The sequence below is a fragment of the Podarcis liolepis genome (genome assembly GCF_965112155.1).
Source record: "Podarcis liolepis genome assembly, chromosome: 3".
NCBI lineage: Eukaryota > Metazoa > Chordata > Lepidosauria > Squamata > Lacertidae > Podarcis > Podarcis liolepis.
Genome location: NC_139557.1, coordinates 66038100 through 66065782, shown reverse-complemented (window position 1 = coordinate 66065782; position 27683 = coordinate 66038100). Strand labels below are relative to the sequence as shown.

Genomic DNA, 27683 nt, shown 5'->3' with positions numbered 1-27683 from the left:
GATAAGTAGGTACCACTCTGGCAGGAAGGTAAACGGCGTTTCCATGCGCTGCTCTGGCTTCGCCAGAAGCGGCTTAGTCATGTTGGCCACATGACCCAGAAAAACTGTCTACGGAAGCGGACAAATGCCAGCTCCCTTGGCCTGTAAAGCGAGATGAGCGCCGCAACCCCCGAGTCGTTTGCGACTGGACTTAACTGTCAGGGGTACCTTTACTTTTTACAAGGGTGTCAGAAGCCACTCTTAAATTTATGACCTACAGTACAGAATAATGATACTGGAGTACCCAGAGCTGGTCCACCCATGAGGCAAGGTGAGGTGACCACCTCAGGTAGCAGGATCTGCAGGTCAGCAGATCCCTAGGTAGATTTTTATTCCCCACCCTTATTCTTGATGTAGCTCTTCACTCACCTCTTCTTTCCTGGCAGGGAAGGAGCACCGCTTTGCAGTTTGCATCAGGTGCCAAAATGCCTTGGGCCTGCCCTGGGAGTACCTTACCAGATCTACTGTTGTGCTCAGTACAAGCAGTGAGGCACACACTCAAGGAAACAGGAGTAAAAGCAAAATAGTTCTTGACTGACTCCCACTGAAGAGAAGAGAAACACAATGTATTGACTACAAATTTTATTTATACAAAATATAAAGAGCACTTTAAAGTTTTAGAAAACAAAAATAGTGTCAAAAAAGCAAGGATGAGAACAGAGAACAGATCCTGAGCACTGTATTGGAGCAAATCAAAGTAGACAATTGCTTTTGCTTTTACACACAAAAACAATTGGATTTTGTATTAAAAACTTGGTGTACAAAGTAGAAAAACTATCAACATATATTTTCTTCCAAAATATTTAGGAATATACAGTACATATTCTAGTGCCTAAATAGACACAGGCAACACGTGTTGGATTCCAAAAGGGTTCAGTGGAGACCCATCTTCCTAGTTAGTGTTGATGCAGAGGGTGGCACAGGCTGGATGTGGAAGGAATATGCAGGCTACACATTCCCCAAACTGCCTTCTCTCATTACCTGCTCATGCACCTATGCACTTATGCTAAGCAGGAAAACAGCTAAACTGAACAATGAGAATTGGAGTGCACTATATAACTCTTAGGCAGCAGATTATGCCCTTAATGTGGGAAATATTTTAGAACTTGTATGGTTTTAAAGAGCCACTTCCAACCAGGAGCCAAAAATACAGAAGCAGTCAAGAGTCCCAAACAGGGTTAACAACTAAGATGATGCAAGGACACCAACTGTTGCCAGTATGTCATGGGTTATATACTGTGAGCAAGCTGTTTGGATATATAGCCTAAGCATTCATTTTACACCTGCTGGCTCAGTTTATTCATCTCACATATACGTCTCAAGCTTTATTGTGGCAAGGATCCTTTAGGTGAGCCTTCCCCAATTTTGGGTTACCAGATATTTTTGGACTACAATTTCCAATCATCCTTAGCCAGCAGGCCAATGGTCAGGAATGATGATGGCAGCTGTAGTCCAACAATATTTGGAGACTCAAGATTGGGGAAGGCCAAAGTTTCATAACTAACTTTTGACCATCCCCAAGTATGGTTAAAAACTTAAGGCGGATTGTTTATGTGGGAGCAAGTAAATTAGGAACAAAGAAAAGGACACAGAAGGAAGTTGAAACAACTATTTTTCAGGAAGAAAAATTATTCCAAGAGAAGAAATTGTTCTTAATCCTGGAGAGCTAGTGGACAACACAGACGTATGAAAAGCAACAGTGATTGTACATGTACACACATGTATGTATAGTGTTAAAGAATCCTTCATCTCAGCTAGAGGACACACCACAGCAAAATGAGGGGGGGGGGAGCCAGAACATGGTTCTTGTCCATCATTCAGGAAACCCTCGAATTAGGCCAGCCTACTCCATCCTGGCCCTTCTGGTGTCATGGGACTGTAACTATCATTAGCCCTGGCAATCATGTCAAAATTAACCTCACGACAAGGCTGTTAAGGGAGAATATTAGCTTAGAAATACAAATATAAAGGCTTCACACACCAGGACCATCATTCCATTTTGCCTAGTACTGTTTACTCTGACTGGCAGCAGCTGTCCAAGCACATAGCAGAGATATTTCCCAGCCCTTATAGTGTAGTGATTTTAACTAAATATTCTACAGTGGGAGTCATTAGCCCTTCAGTCGCTCATCAGGGAGCAGTAAGGTCACTGTGCAGTTTGAGAAAAACACGAAACTAAGCCAGGGAATAAACCACATTTCATTTACCCTTCAAATTTAAGAGTGACAATTATAAGACAGGAGTTCAAAGGGAGAAAGGGGGTCACTGCTGTTGGACTTGCCTTCTCTGGACAATAGTGACTTCTCAAGAGCCATGCATGGAAGTCAAGTTATACAATTATGCTGCTAAGATTAAAAGATATAGAAAGGAGGTGGAGCTATCAACAACTTACTTTACAACATTCTTTCTGCTACTCACAGAGAATAGAAGGCACTAATGCTTCCCTCCCCCCCCCCCAAACTAGAGATTACATATAATACTGCCTTTGGCTTTTGAGCTCCACCAAGCATTGCCTACATGCTTTAAGCTAGTTTAAGAGGCACAAAAGGTTTGTTTGTTTTCTTAAATTAAGCTAAGTTCTACAGCTAATACCACATTCTGTACTATACAGGTAGACCGAGGTGCAACACTGAGTACTCTATGGCCCCTATGCCAAAATGCGCCACCATGCCCCTTTATGCAAGTGCTTTGCTCCCATTTAGAACAATACAATATCCATGGAAGACCCCCCTATCAACAGTAATGTGCTTTGAATAGTTAAATAGGCACACCAATAAATATTTGGTAAGCATGAATTAATGCCTTGCTACTATCACCAAGCTAGCAGATGTCTCTTTCCCCACCTTTGGTACATTTCTAGTGGCTACAGGATGCTTTACCATTACATAGGATAAATCATGTGATATATATTCAGCCTATTTTATATGCTGCAATGAAGTTTCACTTTTGAATGTTCTAAGAATTCTGTAAGTGATCAGAGCAGCTTGCTGATATCAGAGCTCTAAACACCCACTGTCAAAATAAAATGTAAACTTCTCACTTAGATTTTGGGAAGAAATATTCAAAAACGTGTAACTGGAAAGATAAGATTTAACTAAACTGTTTAATTAAAAAGCTGCAGAAGTGAGAGTTCCTTCTTAAGAAAAAGTGGTGCAATGCCTTCTCAAGGACAGCATACAAAACCTTTTTTTCTTCTTCTTGTAAATTGATATCGCATTGGACAAGTATCAACAAGTAGTGTGATGTTATCCATCTTGCTGACCTGTGCATAAGATTGTTTCCTTACAAGCAGAGATTACTTCTGCTCAAAGGACTGCCATGTTAAGCAGAACACTGAAAGCCTGGCAAAAACGAGCCCCCAAAGAATGTCTCTTGTCTATTGCCCTACTCAGAAGTGCTGGAGGCTAGCAGACCGCATCTCCAATGAGGTTTTATAAACATGTTCATTTGCACACATCTGTTAATGTAAACACAGTTACCCACACCCTCCACATCCAATGCAGCAAGTTTGGGGTGCAGAAGGTGACTATAGGATGCTTTACCATTACATTTACCATTAGGAAGTGTATTTTGATTTTTTTTAAACAGAATGAGTTACTCAAGCTCACATTTAGAGATTGCACTTGATGTGTATTAAAATCTATTCCAAAAGTTTTTATTTATTTTAGAAAACTAAATGAAAACCACAACGGTTAGGGGATTCGGGATTAAAAGGGGCTTTGACTTTTGTGGAATTAAACAAAATTAGTGCAAGCCTAGAACAGAAGTCTAGGAACATGAGATGCTCTCTTTGGATTCTTGACAAAGTGCCTGAACATACCTTCTAAAAACTCTAGGCTTGTGCATTTACATCATAAAAATATTTGCCTGGTATTTAAATCATATCAAAACATCTTTGGTCACAAAAATAGATTTGTGACCCAGTTTAAGCCTTCAGAAATATTAGATCAAAAGTACTTCAAGATGTCTAGTGGCTGGCATGCTATGTTATATAGCTGTAAGGTGCAGAAAACAGGATTAACAGGTTTTAAGATTGTAATATGCAATGCGTTAAATATTTTACAGAAGTCACCCCATTTCACACACACCATAAGAAAAAGGCAGCTTTTGAACAGATACTTCAGACTTCTTATTTTTGCACACACAGCTTTAGCAGATAGCAATAGTAATAAAACCAATAATATATTCCACATTTGCAAATTGTTCTTGTGCAAGACTTGAATCAAGTGTGACTCCTTGTGTAGAACAGTAGAAGTGGAAAAATACAGGTACTATAAATATAGCATGATTAAGAAGAGGTCTCTACTCGTACACCTATCAGTTAAAAGATCGAAGTTGACAGTTCTGTGTTGCAATCTGATTTCATTTTTTAAAAATTATTGAGACAGTTTAATCAGGCACATTATTCATTTTTAACCCATCAGATACCATAAGAACATACAGAAATGGTGCTTGTGCAAGAAGGGAGATTTTCCTTAAAAGTTTAATTGTGCACAGATGCAATGTATGCAAGTGTACTGGAATGTTTGTTTCCATTATCTGAGTCAGAAATGGACTGTTACTCATTGGTCAGATGGGACAGCACTGACTTATCCTTATCACTCCCTTTCAAACAGCATAATCTTCCTATCCCGACTTTCCAAGCAATAGAGTTTAAGATTACCATTGCTTAATATCTGTCTTGTGCTATTCAGAAATGAAGTGTTCTTGGGTGCCAAGTGTCCCTAAAGGCTTGGTGGCCCTGGTGCTCAAGACGAATGGAGGAGACATTATGGGAAAAGCAAAAGGAGGCAGCTACAGGATTTTGTATGCATTAAAGGGGATATAAGCAAACGATAATAGCACTTATCAAAATGAACAATTTCACTCATAGACAGATGTTCCTATTCTAGTTCTGAAATTGCACTGTGAAAGATAAATATTGGAATTGAGTCACTCATACTGACCCTTGACTTGTAGGATAAATACTGCCTTTTCGTATTGGAGGCAGCTTTCAACTGTGCTAAATGGTTCACAACCAGACAATGATATAGTGTAGAAGGCAATTTGAAGTCCTACCCAACAAGGAAAAAAAGTGTGTAAACGCCTGGAGTGTGATCAACTCTACAAAACACAATTCCTCATTAGGATTGTCATGATGAAGCACCATAGCAGCAGTCCAACATGAGGAGCAGGGATCTCGCTGCTCTGACATAGTGTGTCACTGCAAGATTGGATGTAACTAACAGCACTGAGGTTTGCTTTCTGCTGTCAGAGGACCCGGTTCCAGTTTTAGTCTCCCGACATCATTCTCTTCACTAGGAAAGGTTTTGAGATTTGCAAGGATGTTTTCTACCAAGAACCGAGCAGCTTCATCTATGTTGATATTATCCTGTGGAGGAAACCATAGGAGATAAGTTAATGCTTTCGTGTGTAGAAGAATCTAAGAACGCCACCTTTTCAGCATGCAAGCCTTGTACCACAAGCCCACAACTTAATGCACATTCAGCTTTACATGCTCGGCAAATCTTTTCTAAAAATAATAATAAAAGGGGGCAAAAAGGGGGTGGGCATCCAGGAAAAAAAGACTTCAGCACTCCCATCCACCAATGCACTCAATGGGTTTTGACAATACACTATTTTGGCTTTAGGTATGATCCCTGAACGTAACCCCTGCGTAAGTTGAAGACTTGCTGTATATGTGTAAAAGGTGTTTTGATACAATGATTCAAACCATTTAGGAAAACTGTTCAGAACTAAAGTTTACAAGCAAAGCACTTCATGACTGCTACAGTGGTGCCTCGCAAGACGAAATTAATTCGTTCCGCAATTCTCTTCGTCTTGCGGTTTTTTCGTCTTGCGATGCACGGTTTCCCATAGGAATGCATTGAAAATCAATTAATGCGTTCCTAGGGAAACCGCCTTCAGACCAGGTCCGGGGACAGTCTGTCCCCGGACCTCTTCTGAAGGCTGGGGGGGGGGGGGACAAGGGCTTTTCTTCCCACCCCCAGCATTTTAAAAAACCCTGGGACAGCGGAGGACTTCTCCGCTGTGCGGGGCTATCTTAAAATGCTGGCGGGCGGCATTTTAAAATCGCTCCGGACAGCGGAGGACTTCTCCGCTGTCCGGGGCGATTTAAAAGCCCCTGGGAAGGCAGGCAGGGGGGACAAAGACTTTCGCCCCCTGCCCGCCTTCAGAAGGTGTTCCCGCCCCCCGCCCCACTTCGGAACAGCTTTCCGAAGTGGGGCGGATGGGGCAGGTGTCCCCGCCCCCCCGCCCCACTTTGGAACAGTTTTCCGAAGTGGGGCGGCGGGGCCAGGTGTTCCCGCCCCCCCTCCCCAATTCGGAACAGCTTTCCGAAGTGGGGCGGCGGGGCCAGGTGTCCCCGCCCCCCCGCCCCACTTCGGAACAGCTTTCCGGAGTGGGGCGGCGGGGCCAGGTGTCCCCGCCCCCCCCCGCCCCACTTCGGAACAGCTTTCCGAAGTGGGGCGGCGGGGCCAGGTGTCCCCGCCCCCCCGCCCCACTTCGGAACAGCTTTCCGAAGTGGGGCGGCGGGGCCAGGTGTCCCCGCCCCCCCCGCCCCACTTCGGAACAGCTTTCCGAAGTGGGGCGGCGGGGGCAGGTGTTCCCCCGAGCGCTTCTAAAGGCGGGCGGCTGGGAGGGAATCCCTTGGCCCCCCGCTGGACTTCCCGAAGCTCTTTTGAAGTCCAGCGGGGGTCCAAGGGATTCCTTCCCAGCTGCCCGCATTTAAAAGCACTCCGGGCAAAGCAGCGAAGTGCGCTGCTTTCCCCGGAGTGCTTTTAAACGTGGGCGGCTGGGAAGGAATCCCTTGGACCCCCGCTGGACTTCAAAAGAGCTTCGGGAAGTCCAGCGGGGGGCCAAGGGATTCCCTCCCAGCCGCCCGCATTTAAAAGCACTCTGGGCAAAGCAGCGAAGTGCGCTGCTTTCCCGAGCGCTTCTAAATGCGCTGCGCTTCCCCGCTGTCCCAGAGATTTCCCTATGGGCTTTCGTCTTGCGAAGCAAGCCCATAGGGAAATTCGTTTTGCGAAGCGCCTCCAAAACGGAAAACCCTTTCGTCTAGCAGGTTTTCCGTCTTGCGAGGCGTTCGTCTTGCGGGGTACCACTGTATTTCAGCTTCCATGCAATTGGTTTAAGGTTAAAGTCTGCAACTTTACCTTTCTAAGGCCAGTGCAAAATCAGTGCCCTGTTGAATTTCATTTTCTACACAGAAAAATGATCTTCAGGTGGATGGAAGCTGCTGCATTAAAAAGCTTTTAATTTAGTTTCCTGTCTTTTGGGGGGGGCTGCTTTGGCAGCACAGATACACTCCTGTAGCAGCATCACTACCATTTCCAGAGCTTGCTTCTCCCCCGCATGAGCCTAGCTAAGCAGGGATCAGACAGTGAACATGTTGAGATTTGACATTAATCAAGATTACTTCCTAGTGCCTTATTCACATCTCTCTATCTTGCTGTACAAGCAATTCAATTGCCCACCATTGCTATGGGGCAAGATTTCTCCGCATCTACGTATGTGTGGTTCAAGTAAGTAGTTGGGGCAGAATGTGGGTGCCTATTTAGATCTGAATGCCCATTCCTTGTCAAAAGTAATATGCTACTGATGGACAACATCTGCACCTGAATGCGTGATTTTCAGAAGAATGAAATTATACTAGCTCCCATCTGCAATTTTGCCCCAATTAGCCAGCTATGTGTGGCAGCAGAGATACATGAAACTTAGAACCTGGGCCCCCTTAAAACATCAAGGATATACCGGTACTTACAGTAGTTACTGAGCTACACGTCTTCCTTTCAAGAACCACTATTGAGTGAACACCCAGAACTGAATTGGAACTTATAGTCAAATGTTCTGCCAATGAGCTATGCTTCCTTACACATTTATCATGAGAAATGGGTTGTGATTCTAGTTATTCAAATGTGTGCTCAAAGCAAGAAGCAGTGGGGTTGCCATTTCTTTTAAGAGTCACATGTGTCTGAGCTTCCTAGAAGCCGTTACTGTTTCAGGCGATGTGCTCTTTAGATCAAAAGCACAGCCATTAACTATAAAGTTTGGTCTAAAGTTTCATTTCCTGGATTTGAATGCTTCACCGTTCATATGACTAAAACAAATAAGTATCATACCACATAATTACATGGCAAGAAGATTTATTTACACTAAATTAAGAACCACATCGAAATTAAGAAAGGATAGGCAATAAGCTCTGGGACATTTGGTTCTTACATGATCAAACACAGATTGACTTCCGTGGTAAGGGCGATAGTGAATACACATTGTGTGACATTTTTTTCCAATTTATTATGCCATATTTTAGAGCCGTATTCAAATTTTCTCTTTTGTAACAGAATTTGTCACAAGAAAGTAATCATACTAATAGTAATTGAAATAATAATAATAATAATAATAATAATAATAATAATAATAGCTGTTCCCCAAAACTGTATCTGAGACAAAATCAGACCGATATATGAAAGAAATCAGATAACAAACATTTATTTAGGCCAGAAACTTTTGTAATTCAATTTGTAAGTGTGCCTTTGCACAGCTTTTGTTTTTCACATATGTACACATAAGCTTTAAAGCTTACCCTGGTTTAAGAATATTCTTACCTTTGCAGAGGTTTCAAACCAGCCAGCAAAACCTCCTTCTTTGCAGAACTGGTCCATCTGAGAAGGATTTTGGCCACTGTCTTTCTTTTGGTCACATTTGTTGGCAATTAGAACTGCAGGGATTGGGCTGCCGTTTGGGAGAAGCACTTTGCTGTCCAAGTCATGTTTCCACTTGGAAACTGCCTCAAATGTTGAGCCTCTTGTGACATCAAATACTACAAAAGCACCGACAGCTTCTTTATAGTACACTCTGGTCATGTTGCCAAAACGTTCTTGACCTGAAAGACAAGAGGGCAAATGTTACGAAGGGCAGCACTAGGCACTGTTTTCTTAAAGTAGTCAAAGCAAAAAGGGGTTGTTCAATACTGATAATCAGGTTATGTGGCAGCTGGCAGCCGATCATGTGAATATGGCAAAATGTATTTCCAATTGAGCTAGCACTCAGAAGAGCTAGAGATGAGTGAAATAATGAAGTCTGCCTGCACAAGACTTTGAGGATCCCCGCCCCCTACAGAATTTAGGGAATCCAACAGTAAACAATTGATCTGGCCAAACACCATTGGCCTGCACAGCACAGATCAGGCACTCTGGAAGGGTCAACTGGAAGAGTGAAGAATACGATTTGTACAAGGTCCTGAACACATTGTCCATCTATGGTGAACAGAGTCCTGCAGAAGCCTGGGATATGTAGAGGACATCACAGACATGCACTAGAGCCTGGAGTAAGTGCCATAAGTTGGTGATTTGCATGCAGAAAGTGTCGCGTTGCATGCAGAAAGTCATCAGCATCTCCATATAGAAGAAGAGTTTGGATTTGATATCCCGCCTTTCACTCCCCTTCAGGAGTCTCAAAGCGGCTAACATTCTCCTTTCCCTTCCTCCCCCACAACAAACACTCTGTGAGGTGAGTGGGGCTGAGAGACTTCACAGAAGTGTGACTGGCCCAAGGTCACCCAGCAGCTGCATGTGGAGGAGCGGAGACACGAACCCAGTTTCCCAGATTACGTGACTACCGCTCTTAACCACTACACCACACTGGCTCTCTAGAAATTTCCACTGTCTGAAACCCTGGAGAGTGGCTGCCCATCAGTGTAGGCAATACTGAACTAGATAGACCAGTGGTTTGACTCTGCCAATTGCAAGTGGGGAGTGCTGTTACACTCAGGTTCTATTTTCAGGCTTTTAATATAAATGCAGTTGGCCACTGTGAGAACAGGATGCTGGACTAGATGGGCCATTGGCCTGATGCATCAAGCTCTTCTGCTTGTATGCAAGACATTTCCTATGTTCCTAGAGCCTAGGATGTCTGCACAGGGGTGTGTGCATGTCCTGAGATGTTGGGGGACCCATTCTTGTTTCAGATAACCTTTGGCCCAACCCCTTGTTGTTGCAAAGTAGGCTTGAGACACAGACACACCCTGGCCACATCTACCTTCAAGCTAATCCCCAAAGCAATAGCTTTACTCAGCTTAACGGTGGATTAGTCGTTCAAGCAAAAGCCATCATTCATGGCTGAAGGTGTGCACGTTTTATTGCAAAACTCATGTACCCTATTTCCAAGGGATTAAACTAACATTTACACATTGATAATAACTTAAAAGAATTCTAGTTGCTTAACGGTCAAGCATTGAGTAAGTACTAAGAATGCTAGGACGTCTTTCGATGAACAGGAGATTGAGATCCCTTGTCAAGTGCTGGAGGTCATCTGCCTAATGACTCTGTGTACAAGGTAGAAAGGAGGAGCAAGTTTTTAAAGATCCCACCAGAGCACATGCCAAGGTGGCCAACCTGAAGTCCCTGACATCGTTTTGTGTGTCCTCTGCACCCTTCTGACTCTACCCTGTTCTTCCATGCCAGAGGTCCTCCCTTCCTGTTTCTTCTTAAGTGTTTCCTGACTTCCTAACTGCATCCCCCCTCATTTCACGTAGAAACGAAGAGAATAAAAGTTAACAGGGTTTTGGGGTTTTTTTTAGTCCTGGATGTATTGGTTAGGGAAATGCCACGTTCCTCTGCCCCTGGCTGTCTGCGAACAATTGTTAGTCTTCTGCCACTTAACTGCTTACTATGATTATATATGTCGGTGTGTGTATTTGTATATAGCACACTAAAGTCAGAAAGGAATGACTTTAACTTAACCTCCAGAACAGTAGCTGTATTGGAATGTTGTACAAAACCCCCTGTAGACTTTTTGAGGGGATCCCATTAAAACCAATAGGGCTTACTTCCAATGAGATCTGTATGGTACTGGGAATTGTAATGAGAGGTGGCCATGTTGCAAACTGAAGCAAATTCTGGATCGATCAATCAAAACCACATGCTGCTGGCTTCACTCACTGCAACACCCACCCACCTAGGAATAGAAAAAAGTCCATCCATCTCCATGCTCAAGGATTCCCTTCCATAGTTTAACCACTTCGCCACAAAATTATCAAATTTGTGCCAGGGACTTCAGTTAAAACATTAATAGCTCACAGTTAGGCCAGAAGAAGTTGACAGAAAGGTTGGGCAAGTTGTTGGTAGACAGAGTTGGCATCTGAATTAGCTGACATACCATGAACAGCTCAGACTCCTGATTATGCCACAATATGAAATTCTATCATTTAAGAACATAAGAAGAGCCTGCTGGATCAGGGCAATGGTTCATCTAGTTCTGCTTCTTGTTTTCGGGCCAACATTGTCACATGATAGGTTGGCCAGCCCAACATGAACCAACTTTTCATGGATAGTACTGTGAACAACTACTGCATGTGTGTTTTACAGAACAATTCTGCTAACATGGCTACTATGTTTAGAATTTTTACAATACCACTTAAGGTGTGTGTGGGGATTTAATTGACTTTTGGCCTGTTGAGAGCAGGCTGCTTAACGAGGCCATTGGGCTAGGACTTAGAACACACCTTTCTTCCACTGTCAGATAATTGCTTTGACTGAGTCGATTTAGGTAGGCAGTAGCCGCAGCAATTTTGGGTTATGGGCTCCACAAGACTTCCTGTTATGCAAGGCTTTTCTTCCCCTCCTCCCCACATCAACTGATTTTTGCAACAATGCAAGACGCTATATCAACCAGTCCTCCCTTTCGCCCTTTCTGACCACATATGGCAAGTTTGTAAAAACCTGTATAATTATAAACTATCCAAGTTATCTTGGATATCTTGCATGGAAGGCTTTTATCTTTTGTAGAGACAAATCACACAGTCAAAAAGAGGATTATGCATGCTGATCTTAAAAATTGCAATAGAATTAAACAGGGCACGGGGAGGCTGTTTCTATGGTACTGGGGTCAGCACAGTAATGAAAAATTGGATCATTATTCCACATTTTATCTTGTAATTTGTTCATGTAGGCACTGTTGTAATATTAACCAGCCAAGTTAATGACATAAAAGCCTCTCACTAAACTCATTATAAAACTATACTTCAGGTGCTAGGATAAAACATTTGAAGATGATGGATCCGGCACCAGAAAATCAGTGCAATTTTCAGCTTCCCATGAAGTCACACATACCTGGCTACAACGCAGCGTTCTGTAGTCTGCTGAAACTAGGTCCATCAGCTAAAGTGAAGCTGACACCAGTTCTAGAATATACCTTAATCCATCCCTAGATCAAGTCAAGGGCAAACACACAAAACACCTTGCCCCATGAATCCTTTGGTATTCTCTGCAACATCACGTTTGAGAAAAGTGGAATTCTCAATTCACAAAGTTAGTTATTGCACACAGTGCCTGTTAAAACACTACTCATGTGGGCATCAACTCCAGCAGCAAGTACAGTGGTACCTCGGGTTAAGTACTTAATTTGTTCCAGAGGTCCGTTCTTAAACTGAAACTGTTCTTAACCTGAAGCACCACTTTAGCTAATGGGGCCTCCTGCTGCTGCCGCATGATTTCCGTTCTCATCCTGAAGTAAAGTTCTTAACCCAAGTTACTATTTCTGGGTTAGCGGAGTCTGTGACCTGAAGCGTATGTAACCCGAGGTACCACTGTACTGTTACCGAAAAGCTTACTTTAACTGGAACTCTGCACATGCACCAGCATTGTGCAAGCCTAATTAGTCTTCAGAACGTCTACCATATCTAATGGACATATCTGCTCTTACTTACCATGAATTACCGTATTTTTTGCATCATAACACTCACTTTTTTCCTCCTAAAAAGTAAGGGGAAATGTCTGTGCGTGTTATGGAGGGAATGCCTACGGGTGGCATGCCTACGGATTTTCCTCCTCTAGAAACTATGTGCATGTTATGGTCGGGTGCGTGTTATAGAGCGAAAAATACGGTAATCCTAGGACAATGGTAATAAAACTAGCATCTTCCACCAGTAATTGGATGAAGCCAGGGATATTTATACAAGTCAATGAGGTAATGGTGAGGGTGCAGGCAAATTCTGTCAAAATTTATAGTAACAAGAGCTTACTCTTATCCTTGTTAGATTGTAGGTGTTCAAAACTGGGCAAAAGTTTTGAAGTTTAACATGACAGAAACCCTTTAACATGGTCTTCCGCCAAGCACAACACAGAACTGAAAAGTCAGGACCTCAAAGTTTCTTTAGCTTGCACACAATAGGATTAGTAGGGTGTGACTTGTAAGCAGGATGTGACCACCCATCTACTCCAGTGGTGGAGGACTTGTGGCCCTCCAGTTGTTGCTGGATTGCTATTTCCTTTCAGGCCCAACCGTTGTCATGCTGGCTAGAGCTGATGGAAGCAGAGTTCCACAACATCCAGGGCAACATGCTCCCTACCACTGGTCCACTATTTCTAGTTGCTGAATCCAATTACTGCTACTGCACCTGAAAAAGTAAAAAACAGATCCCCATCCAAGGCCAGAACCCTTCAGTCTTGAATGCCTATTCCATGCATCAGCTCACTTCTCTTCTGTGACTGTTGCCTTCTGAACCTTCATTATTCTTTCCCCAAACCATTCATGCTTCTTTTACAAGTTCTGGTGAACCACATCCTGCTTACATCTTGGGCACTTCTCCAACATTTCCCATGCTGCAGGTACATGGTAAAGTTGAGCTTCTACCAAACAATGTTTGATGGGGCTATATGTATATTTATAGAAGTGTGTTAGGAAGTCACCAGCCGGTTTTAGCCCCCTGAAACGTATGTTCCATTGTATGTTTTTTTAAAAGGCTATAGTTGGTTTTAGATATATTTTTAATTGCTTCTCCCGTCATCCTAAGGGTAAAAGTTGATCTAAAATTAAAACAGCTCTGGATACTGAAAATTCACTTCCTTTAACAGAAGACAGACATAATGCACTTGTCAGTTCTGAAGAGATGATTGCTCAAAACCAGTTTCAACAGTCACCTTGCCTTATCTTAGGGGTTTCAATGCTTCATACAGTATGTACACTTCAGCCCTGTTCAGTGGTTCTCCATGTATAGAATCCAAGTGTGGAGAAATGAATGGAGGTTTCTATATTTGCAAAAACAAATGGCAACCAGTTGCATACTGGAAACCCCAACTGATCACCACTGACTACAAGCAAAGTATACAATTTCCTTCTGTTTTAAACGGCTAAGGACCGAAACACCTCAAGGACCGCCTCTTTCCATATGAACCTACCCGGACCCCAAGATCATCTTCTGAGGCCTTCCTTCGTGTGCCTCCTCCTCAAGAGGCCCGGAGGGTGGCAACACGAGAACAGGCCTTCTCTGAGGTGGCTCCCCGTCTGTGGAATGGTCTCCCCAGGGAAGTTCGCCTGGTGCCTTCATTATACACGTTTAGGCGCCAGGCAAAAACGCTCCTTTTTAACCAGGCCTTTGGTTGATCTGATTTACATCCTATGCCATTTTAAATTTTGTGGGGGTTTTTTTTGGGGGGGAAGGGGCTATTGGGTTGTTTTTATTTTTATTAGGCATTTTGTGGTTTTATATCTTGATTTTATTCTGTGAACTGCCCTGAGACCCTCAGGTATAGGGTGGTATATAAATTCAATTCAATTCAAAGAAGAAGAAGAAGAAGCCACCATAACTTACCTGCTTGTTTTAGCCAGACCCTGACTGAAAGATAGTCTGCCCCAATGAGAAACAGTTACAACATAGCAAGCGGTGTGACAGCACCTTCTTCTCTCATTTCTTCCCTCCTTTCCCATCTGCTTGCCACATGTTTGTCTGGAAAGCAGCCAAGGCTACAAAGCCAGCCTAACATCTCTGCACAATACTGTGTGGCATTTTACAGCCCATGCTGAAGCAAGCTCTCACATTATTCTGCTCTGCCAACAACTAACAACTAGCACAGGTTTTAAACACATTGAAACCTCTTGAACTGGCAGACCTGCCACACCACACTTCTATCATCTCTTCTGCCTTATGAAATTTTAAAGGCCATTCATCATCTGAAGTAACACAGTTAGAGGAATGACCCAATTTATACAGAGGGAGGTGTTGTAACCTCTGGTGCATGCTTCTTCCCGGTTCCTTTTAAGAGACTTGAACCAACCGCTAAAATGTTCTGTAAGTTATTTGACTTATTTGTGTCTAGCACAGAAATTTCAGGGCCAGAGTCATGTGCAGCTTGTTCTTCTCTCCAGGCTACCATTTTCTTAGCCACACACACGAATCCAGGGAACTGAATTCAAGCAAGTCAGGAATTTGCATAAAATGTGATACAAGGGGCTAATTTCATACATACAGTGGTACCTCGAGTTACAAACGCCTCAGGTTACAAACGCTTCAGGTTACAAACTCCACTAACCTGGAAGAGTTACCTCGAGTTGAGAACTTTGCCCCAGGATGAGAATGGAAATAGTGTGCCGGCGGCGCAGCGGCAGCAAGAGGCCCCATTAGCGAAAACACACCTCTAGTTAAGAACAGTCTCAGGTTAAGAACGGACCTCCAGAATGAATTAAGTTCATAACTAGAGGTACCACTGTACTGGCCTCCACTCATGTTATCCCTGGTGTGTTAGCGTGTTGGGATGGGGGTGGGGTTGCACTTTTTTGAACTTTAGTGCATTTTAACTGCTCTGCAATGCCATGAGTCTTGTTTTGGAAATGACATCTAAGAAATTGCATAAACTAAACTTAAGAGCTCCACTTGACTCGGAGACATGCACACTATGTTGATAACAATATCTGAAAGGAAACCCCTTCTACCTCAGTATCCTTTCAACACCTTCTGCTACCTAATCTAAGCAGACTTGGGGAGCCGTTTGACATAGCTTTAAAACTCATATCCCCGTCTAATTTTGCTAGTCTCTTCTGTTTCTCATTTTAGATTTACAGTTGGAGGCTTGTGATTCTTCTGCTCACAGTCAAGATGGTGCCCTTCTACGATTGTCCTGGCAAGCTTTGCACTGGAAGTAACTTAATTTGCACTGCAAGTGCTTGCCTCCCAGCTTCCTTCCTAGGGTGGCTGTGCATCATGGGACCACGGACCATCTACTCCAACCTCCTGCAATGCAGGAATCTTTTTGCCAACATGGGGCTGAAACCCATGGCCCTGAGATTAAGACTTTTATGCTCCACCATCTTCAGTCCACTTATCACCAGCCCACCACCACGGATGACTTGTCAAGGGCACCCAGAAGCCTTAATGGCCAAGTGGACATTTGGGCCTCCATGATATTATTATTGGATACAGAGACCCACTTGGCACCATTCCTCTCAACTGTCATGCCAAGACTATTTTATTTACCCAGCTGATTTCATGTCAGTGCCTAGAAATTATACCTAGTGATTCCATCCTGCTGCTTTTAGATCTGGATTTTATCCCGCTTCTGTGTTTTTCATTTTTAGCCATTTTAATTTGCAACTTTATAATTTTCTTTGGGGAATTTATTTGTTTGTTTTGTTACCTCCTACTCTGGTGATGTTGTTTATACGTTTTGAAAAGTGGACAAAGTATCTTCAAGACATAATCTTTTAAAACAACTGGGGAAAGGTTAGTGGGTAGACACAAGCATTGCAGCTATTTTCTGTAACTTTTCCTGTTTTTCTAGTTAGCCTCAGATGTTCATCAACTTCTGGCGGCCTGTGATTTGAACCCCCAGTTCCTAGACTTGCACACCGGCACAAGCTTGAACATATTATTCTGTTTTAGAGAAAACAAATTTCTAATTCAAAATCGAGTTGAAACCACACATTTACACAAAACAGCACTTCCTTATTATCTTGCTTAATCAGGAGTCTTGAAAATAAGCTTAAAACTCAGGCTAATGGATCTCCATTCACAAGACTTAGCTCATGTGATAAAAAGAATGAATAGTCACTTCTACATTTTACCATGTCTTTCCACAAGAGCAAAACTAAAGCCACAAGCCACAAGACCTCAGGGACTTTTGCTTAAGTCTTGCATTAGCACACACTACTCATTTCTGGAAGTCCTTCTGTGGCAGTTGTGTCTGAACTGGGACACTGTGATCTGCTCTTGCAATCTACAACCTGTATTAAGCAAGTAACATACTTGGGCCGGGATCAAGAGGAGCCTGCCTTCCCAGAAAAGCTGATTCCTATGCCATACTGAAACACTCATAGTGCATACATAGGAGGAAGTCTACTGCAAAAGGGGAAATAAAAATGCTTTCATTCGGCATTTGTCAACATGTTACCCTCTAGCTGTTTTGGACTGCTACTCCTGCCAACCGGTCTTCCAAAGGCTATTTATTTATATGTTTAAGTCTTCTTTCCAGGATGAAGCATAGGGGAAAACAGTTGTGTATGCAAGTGAGTGGAAGTTTACCCACCTCCACCCAAGAGCAGCTTATTCCAACTTTTAAACAAAACATTCTGCTTTAAAATTGAGGAGACAAGCAAGCCAGCAGCAATTACCATATTTTCTTGCTCTGTAAGATGCACTTTTTCCCTCCTAAAAAGTAAGGGGAAATGTGTGTGCGTCTTATGGAGCGAATGCAGGCTGCACAGCTATCCCAGAAGCCAGAACAGCAAGAGGGGTCGCTGCTTTCGCTAGGCGCGTCTTATGGTCTGGTGCATCTTATAGGGCGAAAAATACAGTAGCATTTCTCTCCCAATTCGGTCCCAATTCTCTCCCCTCCCCCACCATTTTTTTCCAAAAAATGTGTGATTTCTCATACGAGACTGCTGTTCAAGGATCAACTGCCTAAAGCCCCTTGTAAATATATACCTAGTTTCACAGTGCCTTGGGTTGTGGCGAGGACTTCTCCTGCAACAGCTCCTGCATATGAAGCCTTTTCAGACTAGCTTGGCAGCTAATGCAATTTTTTTTAAAGGCAGGAGTCATATATACGTGCAATACTTGCAAGGGTTAGCAAACTTTTTCAGCAGGGGGCTGGTCCACTGTCCCTCAGACCTTGGGGGGGGGGCGACTATATTTTGAAAAAAATATATGAATGAATTCCTATGCCCCACAAATAACCCAGAGATGCATTTTAAATAAAAGCACACATTCTACTCGTGTAAAAACACGTTGGTTCCCGGACCGTCCGCGGGCTGGATTTAGAAGGATCCGGCCCCGGGCCTTAGTTTGCCTACGCATGCACAATAGGATGGCCCACTTAGCAACTCAACCACTGCATTGTGCACCAATTGCAGCTTCTGAGCTAATCTTAAGGGCGACCCCACACAAAACTCATTTGCAGTAGCCTAGTCTTGAGGTTGCTAATGTACTGTGGCCAGGCTTTAGTAGACAATGGTTATTGCTGGTGCACTGGCTGAAACAGGCAAAAGGCACTCGTTAGACACAGAGGTTGCTTGGGCTTCCAGTGATGAAAATGGATCAAGGAGTATCCTCAGACTGCATACCCATATCTTTGGAGGGAATACAATCCTATCCAGAATATGCACATTCCCTAACTCAATCAATCAAATGTTTATTCGGCTTTACGCCCATCATAAAGCACAACACACAAAACAAATCAAATAAAACAGCAGTCTCCCTAACTCCACTCGCTCTCAGGCATGTTTTTTACTTACCAATTACTACTTTACTTTAAATTTTTATTATTATTACAATGAAAAGTATAGTAAAAGATGTCACAAAATAATTATAAAGACAAAATAGCCAGATAAATAATTATCACAATATGAGTAAACAAAACTTTCTGTTATCCATAAATTCTTCCCAAATACTCAGTAGTAAATCCATTCAATATATTTTTATGGTGTTCCTAAATGCGGACAGAAATTGTCACATTTTATTGCACCAGTACAGGATAAGCATAATTCTATTTTTCAATATACAAATCATTAGATTGTCCACCTTCCCTCACTGTCATATAATCGTTACAGTAGAATGTATTTGCCAATTCCCAGACCTGCAAAATCCACTCGTCTGATAAAGGAGTCCTTGAGTTCCCCCCCAGTTAAAACAAGTTGCCATATGTGCCACTGTTAATAAATGAAGTAACAATCCTATATCCGTTGACATAACCAAATCATGCATAGCCAAATGACAAGATTAATGAGTGTTCAGAAGAGTCAAATTCTGTTTCAAGTTTGATTTAATTTATTATGACTCTGCAGAAGGCTTAAATTTTCAGGCAGAACCAAAAATACCAGACATATCAGCGTGGCTCACAATTTACACCTTCAGCGTATATCTGTTCTCCTCTCTACCCTGTTAAGCCTTAAGGGTGCTAAATACCAGCAAAAGATAAATATGGAAAAGCTTTCTGCAAGATTTGTGCTTAGGGTTTGTTGGGGGGAATATGCTGTCATAATCAATTCCAAGCCTGATGCTCCGTCAAGTATCTTTCCCAATAGTTCTGCATTTCTAAGGGCTCATTCATACTTTCGTTTCTGCTGGGTTTCTAGGCACAGGTACACACTTAAAGCCCTACTCCCTACCTCCCAGCACTTTCCCCACAAAAACCAGCTTTTTACTGCTGAATCGGATTAAATGGCAATTAGTTGAAACCCCAAATTTCCATTAATTCCGATTCAATGTTAAAGAGCAGGTTTTCCTGTGGAAAGAGGTAGGGGTAGGGAAGTGCTTGGGCACAGAGGTTTAAAACACAGACTTGTGCCTTGAAAGCACAGGGCAAAAAGTGTGGATGAGCCCTAAATTAATGCTGTAGTTTTATCCTACTGGCTGCACTTAGTACTCGCTGAAGAATGGCCAAAGCTGTTATGTACAAAGTCTCTCATATAAAAACAAAAACACAAAACCTGACAGCTAAATTTATTAACACAGTCCAAAATAGTTATTCTGTCATTTCTCCATCTTCTTTCACACCCCTTATAGTGGTACCTTGGGTTAAGTACTTAATTTGTTCCGGAGGTCCGTTCTTAACCTGAAACTGTTCTTAACCTGAAGCACCACTTTAGCTAATGGGGCCTCCCGCTGCCGGAGCACGATTTTTGTTCTCATCCTGAAGCAAAGTTCTTAACCCGAGGTACTATTTCTGGGTTAGCGGAGTCTGTAACCTGAAGCGTATGTAACCCGAGGTACCACTGTATTATAAAGGACATTGTTGCACCTTATCAGAACTTCACCAAGGTGTCCAGATAATGCACCATCAGTATATTCTTTTGTATTTGCAAGCTGCATGTTCTTGTAGCCATCACCGGAGACGAGGTAGCCTTCGTATTCCTTTCCCCACTTCAGCTGCACCATCCCCGGATTCCCAGTCAGCCCATTCAGAAAGGGCTTTGGCTTGAGAGGCAGACTCACGGCCAACCAAAGGGTGGCTACAAAAAATTACTTGCGGGCAGCACTTGCGCCCACCAAAGCTCTAAAAAGAAAAGGCATGGAAGTATGTACCAAGTCTTATACACCAGCAGCAGCCATCATATGTATATTGAAACAGTCTCAACTGACTCTTGATTCTTGCAATTAAATTCTCTACCCCCAGTTAGCCACGCATTTCCATTTGAAAATACAATTTGTTTTTATACATGATATAAATACCAACTTTGATTGATTTTAAGCTTGATTTTATGTAGATGAGTCATTTTCCTATTTGCTTCAGATACCCACATTTCATTTTAAAAAACAAAACAAGCCTAGAATTATTTTGCCTGTCGCCACACATCAATACTGCAAAGACAGACAATATGAAAAATTAAAGAGAATGACTATCACATGCTCACTCTGGACCGTCACTCAGTTTTTCTAAAGGGCAAGCTTTACTAAGAACTTGCACGTTTAGTTTATGAATGCATCTGACAACTGGAACTCATCTGTAGGAACATTGTGACCCTTCCATTTACTATCTGCATGCACCCCAAATATTGAACATATTTACTGCTGTGAAACATTCATTTGGTAGCTTTTGTTGTTTAGTCGTTTAGTCGTGTCCGACTCTTCGTGACCCCATGGACCAGAGCACGCCAGGCACTCCTGACTTACACTGCCTCCCGCAGTTTGGTCAGACTCATGTTTGTAGCTTCGAGAACACCGTCCAACCATCTCGTCCTCTGTCGTCCCCTTCTCCTTGTGCCCTCAATCTTTCCGAACATCAGGGTCTTTTCCAGGGAGTCTTCTCTTCTCATGAGGTGGCCAAAGTATTGGAGCCTCAGCTTCAGGATCTGTCCTTCCAGTGAGCACTCAGGGCTGATTTCCTTAAGAATGGATACGTTTGATCTTCTTGCAGTCCATGGGACTCTCAAGAGTCTCCTCCAGCACCATAATTCAAAAGCATCAATTCTTCGGCGATCAGCCCTCTTTATGGTCCAGCTCTCACTTCCATACATCACTACTGGGAAAACCATAGCTTTAACTATACGGACCTTTGTTGGCAAGGTGATGTCTCTGCTTTTTAAGATACTGTCTAAGTTTGTCATCGCCTTTCTCCCAAGGGGCAGGCGTCTTTTAATTTCGTGACTGCTGTCACCATCTGCCATGATCATGGAGCCCAAGAAAGTAAAATCTCTCACTACCTCCATTTCTTCCCCTTCTATTTGCCAGGAGGTGATGGGACCAGTGGCCATGATCTTCGTTTTTTTGATGTTGAGCTTCAGACCATATTTTGCACTCTCCTCTTTCACCCTCATTAAAAGGTTCTTTAATTCCTCCTCACTTTCTGCCGAATAGACACACATCTGCAGCCTACAATTCTTTTAGGTGAGTTGTCAGAGGAATGGTTAAGAGATTATCATTGTGGTGCTTTGTTCCTTTTGAATTCTTCAAGTGAAAAAGAACATTTTTAATTTGAGACTACTGTAAAATAAAATAGAGTCTCATTTATCTTCATCAAGTTAAGAGAAGTCTACTGCCATGTACTTTTTATTTTTAAAAACCCTGTTGCTCAAACACTCCTGTTAGCTGCTCAACCACTTCTCATTAGCCTATGGAGGATACTCTCCTTGGAGAGGCAACTTCCAGGCACCACATATTCAGCCTAGCAAACAGTTGAGCAGCAGCCTCATATCCCTACTATAACTTTCTCACAGCCTGCCTGCTCTTCATTACTGCTCACACTATTAGTTCTCTTGCCACAGAACAGTCTCTTTCCCTGCAGGGGATCTCTGCACCCAGACGTTCTGCTGGTTGTATGCATCACCACACCATTTCCTTTATAAGTATGCGTCCCCTGCAATGGGATTATGGCAGTGATGGCCAAACTTGGCCCTCCAGTTGTTTTGGGACTGCAACTCCCATCATCTCTAGGCTAACAGGACCAGTGGTCAGGGATGATGGGAATTGTAGTCCCCAAACAGCTTGAGGGCCAAGTTTGGCCATCACTGCCATAATCCTATAATTTGTTACCTGGAAGTAAATCCCACTGAGTTGATCTGAGCTTGCTTTTGAGTAGTCATGTTGAGGATTACACTGAAAGTCACACTGAATTTAATAGAATTTGCTTCTAAATGCTTTTCTCACCTTCCCACCCCAAACCCCTCATGATTTAACATTTAAAAGAGTTGGGTCCTGCCGACTATCATGAAAAACAAAAACAAAGTTGTTGAAATCAACAAACATTGAAATAAGAGCCCATAGAAAACTTCGTTCCCAATTTTAAACGGATGGCAATGTAAATTATGCTGGAATAGTAAACTAGGAAATCCTGGGCAACTTGTGCTAGCATGAGGTTTTGTAATGCACATACACAGAGACACTGACATTAGAATGTACCAAGATTAGAGCCTAGTTAAGGGCTTGCCCCATTGCAGGGGACACACAACATTCACCCCCCCCCCCCCAAATATTCTTGGAACCTCTACTTCTAACCTCCATTATTTCCTCTTACAGCAAACTCAGCTGGGAAGCATCATCAGGAGTTCAAGTGCAGTCAGTGAGGGGGAAAAGAGGGAACATCAGTATGTTTAAGCAACTCCAAGTTTTGCATTAGTGTGCTAATACGTGGGTGGCACTGTGGGTTAAACCACAGAGCCTAGAACTTGCCGATCAGAAGGTCGGCGGTTCGAATCCCCACGATGGGGTGAGCTCCCGTTGCTCGGTCCCTGCTCCTGCCAACCTAGCAGTTCGAAAGCATGTCGAAGTGCAAGTAGATAAATACTGGCGGGAAGGTAAACGGCATTTCCGTGTGCTGCTCCGGTTTGCCAGAAGCGGCTTAGTCATGCTGGCCACATGACCTGGAAGCTGTACGCCGGCTCCCTTGGCCTATAGAGCAAGATGAGCGCCGCAACCCCAGAGCCAGTCACGACTGGACCTAATGGTCAGGGGTCTCTTTACTAATGGATTGGAGTATCCTGTAAGAAAGCATTGGCAGGAAAATAGAAGTAGAGCAGTCCACAATGTCAATATTTTGTTGTAGATCCTACTTGTTTCTCTCAGAAGATAATCGGCTCTAGGGTCAGAGAGGCTCTTGTCAGACATGTGTGCTTTAGCTTCCCTGGTTGCAATCATCAACTCAGATGCCTCAGTAACCTAATTTGGGCACACATATTTCCTGGCCTTAAAATTCAGCATGTAACAATAAATCCACTTGAAATTAAGTTACATTAGTAATGGCTGTATGTCACAAGATTTTGAATGGCATCTTGCAAGTACAAATAGGTTGAATGGCTTGAAGCTTTCTATGGGCAGACAGGGAGACTTGCTTGCATGGAAGCAGAGTTTGAAGGTTGCCAGGCACATTTTGCACCTGGCTATTGACCACTTCTTGGCGACAGATGGCACCTGATGTCTCCACCATCTGGAGGTACATGCCTGGGAATCTTTACACTAGCAACACATCCTGTAGAATCCTATCCATTATATTTTATCTACAATCAGAATGAATTTCAGGAACCAAAAAATCGATTGAAAAATACTACTTCCGAGCTGTCTGGCCCCAAAATGGAACAAGGCATTCCATTTTGGTGACTGTGACCCTAGTTTGAGGAGCCATTTGGTGCCTAGTTTACATATATATGAGTTTCTACCGCTGTGTGGAAGACTGTCTGCTCATAAAAGGAATAATCAGAATTTACACAGCCACCTTAGTAAAACTTCAGCTTTTTCCATTTTGGCAGTTTCTCCAAGAACGTATGGTTTCAGTACTTCACGTGATCGCTGTGTTTGTATCTTGCAATGTTTATATTGTTCTATTATTGGGGTAACCACTTCTGTAAAAAGTCCAGTGCAAAATTTTTTGGACACACTTCAAAACATCTAGGGGACTGGCAAAAGGAACACACTGGTTCAGCGGGCTCCTTGCCAGGTAGGTTGCATTCTCTGCATTGTTATGTTTCGCTCTACTGACTTGCACTTCATTAACTTATGAAGCGCAACCAATTACAAGTACATTTCATGGCACTGATTAGCTGAAAACTGAAAGGTGCCAGACCACAGAAAGATCAGGCCATTAAGTAACACAAAGCTTTGGAGACCAGAATTTGGTTCTTCACACACTGTGCTTCAGAACTAACTGGACAAGAGACTTAAACTAGCCAATTCTCTCATCCTGATGTGATGAAAATACAACAGTCACAAAGGAATTCTAACCAGGAAGATATGCCCGTGTATCTCTGGTGCGACATAAGCCACATTCTAACTGCTTCTGGCCATGTTTTTGCTTTGTTTTTTCCTGCGGCGGGTGGGGGGCCAGCACAAACCTTCACTAGCTTCCCTTCCACTGACTCCTATGTGGTGCATTTCAGTTACACCAGTGACTCTGCTGGCCTAAGTTACGCCGAGTGCTGAATGAAGGCAGTTATAGGATATCTTCATTTATCTCTGTCCCTGTCATGCCTATTCCCATCTCTGATGCTGTCTGGGAAAGGTTGGGATGTGGAATATCTGAAACTTAGTCCTTTACCATCAGTCTCATTAGTACTGCCAACAGGTTGTCATTTTCTGTTGTTCTATTGAGGAAAACAATAAACACTATTTAGATTTATTGTTGTAGAACAGCCATAAGAGAAATAAAAATAAAAGACTACATCAAAAACACCCAATATCTGCAGATCAGTACATCAATCTGCAACCTCATCTTGAAAAGATAATTTCAATAGAACTCGATGAAACCCAGCATCTGAAACAAACATTTGCAACAGTTTGGCTGTCAGTTGAGACTCATATATATGTTACTGAACACTGGTGTTCTGTTTTTTCAACCATTACACCTGGGGTGGGCAGGCTTGTCGGACGTACTTTTGTTTACTAGAAGAACACAAAGACCTACCCATCAGAATCAGATGCAAAGGACATACTGTTAAAATTAATCAACAAGTTCCCTCAGAGCATATTCTGAGTCCAGGATTTCTTTTTCCATGCCAAACTGTACCAAGTTCATAGTTCTTTCACACAAAAATCCATTCCTGATTTGCTTGTTTCATTCAACAGCCTAGTTTAGCTGGGAAAGTCATTTTACTGCTGCTCTTTAACAACTAGGTGTCAGAAACCTTTGCTGAGCTATTACAAATGACTCTGAGATCAATCATCAGACCCACTCCCCCATCCCGCCCCCAAATTAGGCACTAACAGCAACAGAGAAATTACAGGTGGTGCTTGTTAGCACTGTTAAATTGTACTGGTTGTGTAAATGTAAGTACATGTAACAAGGACCATTTCTAGGCTACCAGCGGATTTGGAAAAATCACACCAATATAAATACTCCCCATATTAGTGGCTGCTTTGGTAACACAAATGTTCAAAAGAGAAGTGACCAGCCTTCATTTTTAATCAACTATCAGAATGGAGCTTTTAACAGTACGTTTATATAAAGGCTGCTTTACAGTCCTAGCAACCTTATTAAGTTAGTCATTATGATTCACTTTTACAGGCTAGTATTTGAAGGTGAGCAACTTGCCTGATGCCACCCAGGTTAAAGTACACTTACAAAGCTCAAATGCTGCTGCATGCAATCTGGCCTATCCAAATATGTCATTGCAAATCGGCCTATGCATCACCCCCAATTCAAAGCTGCTCTGCAATCACATCAATTCAACCAACTAAAAGGACAGAAGAGCAAAAGGTTTGCAGTAATCACATTACTTCTTTAAATTAAGAGGGGGGGGGGATTGCAGTTATAGTAGCTTTCCCCCTAACTGACCCACTCTATGATAAATAGTTGCTGGACTCGGTTGTGGAGAGGGAGCGGGTACTAGGAAGAGAATGCTGATCCTATAACTGGAAGGTTGTCAACTTGGCAGATGAAAAAAATCCTTCTTGCATTCCACTGCTATATAAAACAGTTCGTAGTCTTAAAAGGTAGAGCAAACTGGGAGCTAGCAAAGGAAAAGAGGAACTGAAGAGACTATTACAACGAATTTTGCAAAACTGGGAAGACTTCTCTTTCAAGACTACATCCTTGTAGTGAAGCAACTGAAGAAAATGCCACATCAAAAGCTCCCTGCAACTAACAGTTATTAGAAGTTTGTCTAAAACAAGAAGTAACACCTTTTACTGAACAACACAGCAACTGCCATAAATCATAAAGAATAACACTCATTTCCAAAATCCAGAGTTTTTAACACACTTCATCAGAAGTCTGGAATAATGTAAAAAGTATACTTAGAAATATTTTAGTTAAGCTGATACTGATAACTTCTGGAAAATCGAGAATGCAACACAAGAGTAGCAACATCTTTGAAGCCCCACAACCTCCACAGCTGTCACACATGCAGACCTTTAACCTATGCCCATGTTTTAAAAGTTTACACATATACATACTTTACACATTAAGGCTTAGTACCTCTGCTTGCATGTGGGTATATACAAAAGACTACAACTTGTGTGCATGGAAAAGCATAGGTAAGATACATACATGAAAAACTTTATCAAACATAACACAAACATATGCATTTAGAAAATTGAAAGGCAGAAAGTGGCTCTTCCCCCTCCCCAACAAGTAAATAATGGCAGACCCATTGGGGTGACCCCCCCCCCTCCAAGCAGCTCTGAGTGGCATATATGAATTCTACTTCCCCTACTGATCATGCCCATCCTATAAGGCGAGTTAAGGCCGAAACAGAAACTGGCTGACCTAGATACACCCAGTGAGCAGGACTATGAACTCGCATTTTCCCCGGACAAGCCCGGCCCTCTCTCCACTACATCACACTGACTTTCCATCCAAGTAAGCAAAACCAAAAGCAAGCTTCTACTCAAGACCGCATAAAGCCCGCATAACGAGGAATGGCCTCCGAGCACATGCAGAGCGCCTTTTCCATACGAGAGCCGGCATCGCCCGCCTGTCGCCTCCTCACCTGCGATGTCCCACAGCTGCAGCCTCACCAGGGTCCTGCTATCCCAGTTGAGCACTTTCAGGGCGAAGTCCACGCCGATGGTGGCCCGGTAGTGCTGCGAGAAGAGCTGGTGCACGTAGCGCTTGATGATGCTCGTCTTGCCCACGCCTAGCTCGCCGATAACCAGCACCTTGAACAGATGCTCCCGGCTCTCCGGCAGCCCCGCGCCGCCGCCGCCGCCTCTCTCGCCTCCCCCCGCCATTCTCGCGCCCCTCGCCCGCCTGCCTGCCCGCCTTCCCCCGGGAGCTCCCCAGCCGCCAGCGACACTCAGGGGGAGCCGGGCGAGAAGGGGAAGGTTCCTAGAGCTTTGTTGCGACCGCTCGGCAAACTTTCTTTGTTCAACTCCTTCTTTTCTGGTGGGAAGGCGCGTCCTCCTGCAGGCTGCTCTGGAGAGCGAAGGAACCACCTGACCGGAGTCACAGGACGCGGAAACCCGGCAAGTTATAAAACTCCATGGAGGGGCGGAGGCAGCGCGGGCG

At 43.2% G+C, this 27683-nt stretch overlaps 1 protein-coding gene across 1 annotated transcript; it reads right to left on the bottom strand.

Moving 5' to 3' along the window:
- Positions 1-606: 606 nt before the first annotated feature.
- On the bottom strand, positions 607-27634 carry RAB32 (RAB32, member RAS oncogene family). The gene is made up of 3 exons (XM_083496300.1): positions 27166-27634; positions 8646-8923; positions 607-5410 (listed from the first exon to the last, which is right to left on the bottom strand). The coding sequence occupies exons 1-3, from the start codon at positions 27404-27406 to the stop codon at positions 5261-5263; spliced, it is 669 nt and encodes a 222-aa protein (XP_083352426.1). The 5' UTR covers positions 27407-27634; the 3' UTR covers positions 607-5260.
- Positions 27635-27683: the final 49 nt, after the last annotated feature.

Excerpts from the sequence above, each read along its gene's own strand:
- RAB32 (XM_083496300.1), bottom strand. The coding sequence starts at position 27,406 with ATGGCGGGGGGAGGCGAGAGAGGCGGCGGCGGCGGCGCGGGGCTGCCG. Across the intron at positions 8,924-27,165 it reads GCAGCTGTGGGACATCGCAG|GTCAAGAACGTTTTGGCAAC; the intron begins GTGAGGAGGCGA and ends CTTGTCTTTCAG. Across the intron at positions 5,411-8,645 it reads GGTTTGAAACCTCTGCAAAG|GATAATATCAACATAGATGA; the intron begins GTAAGAATATTC and ends TTTCCTCCACAG.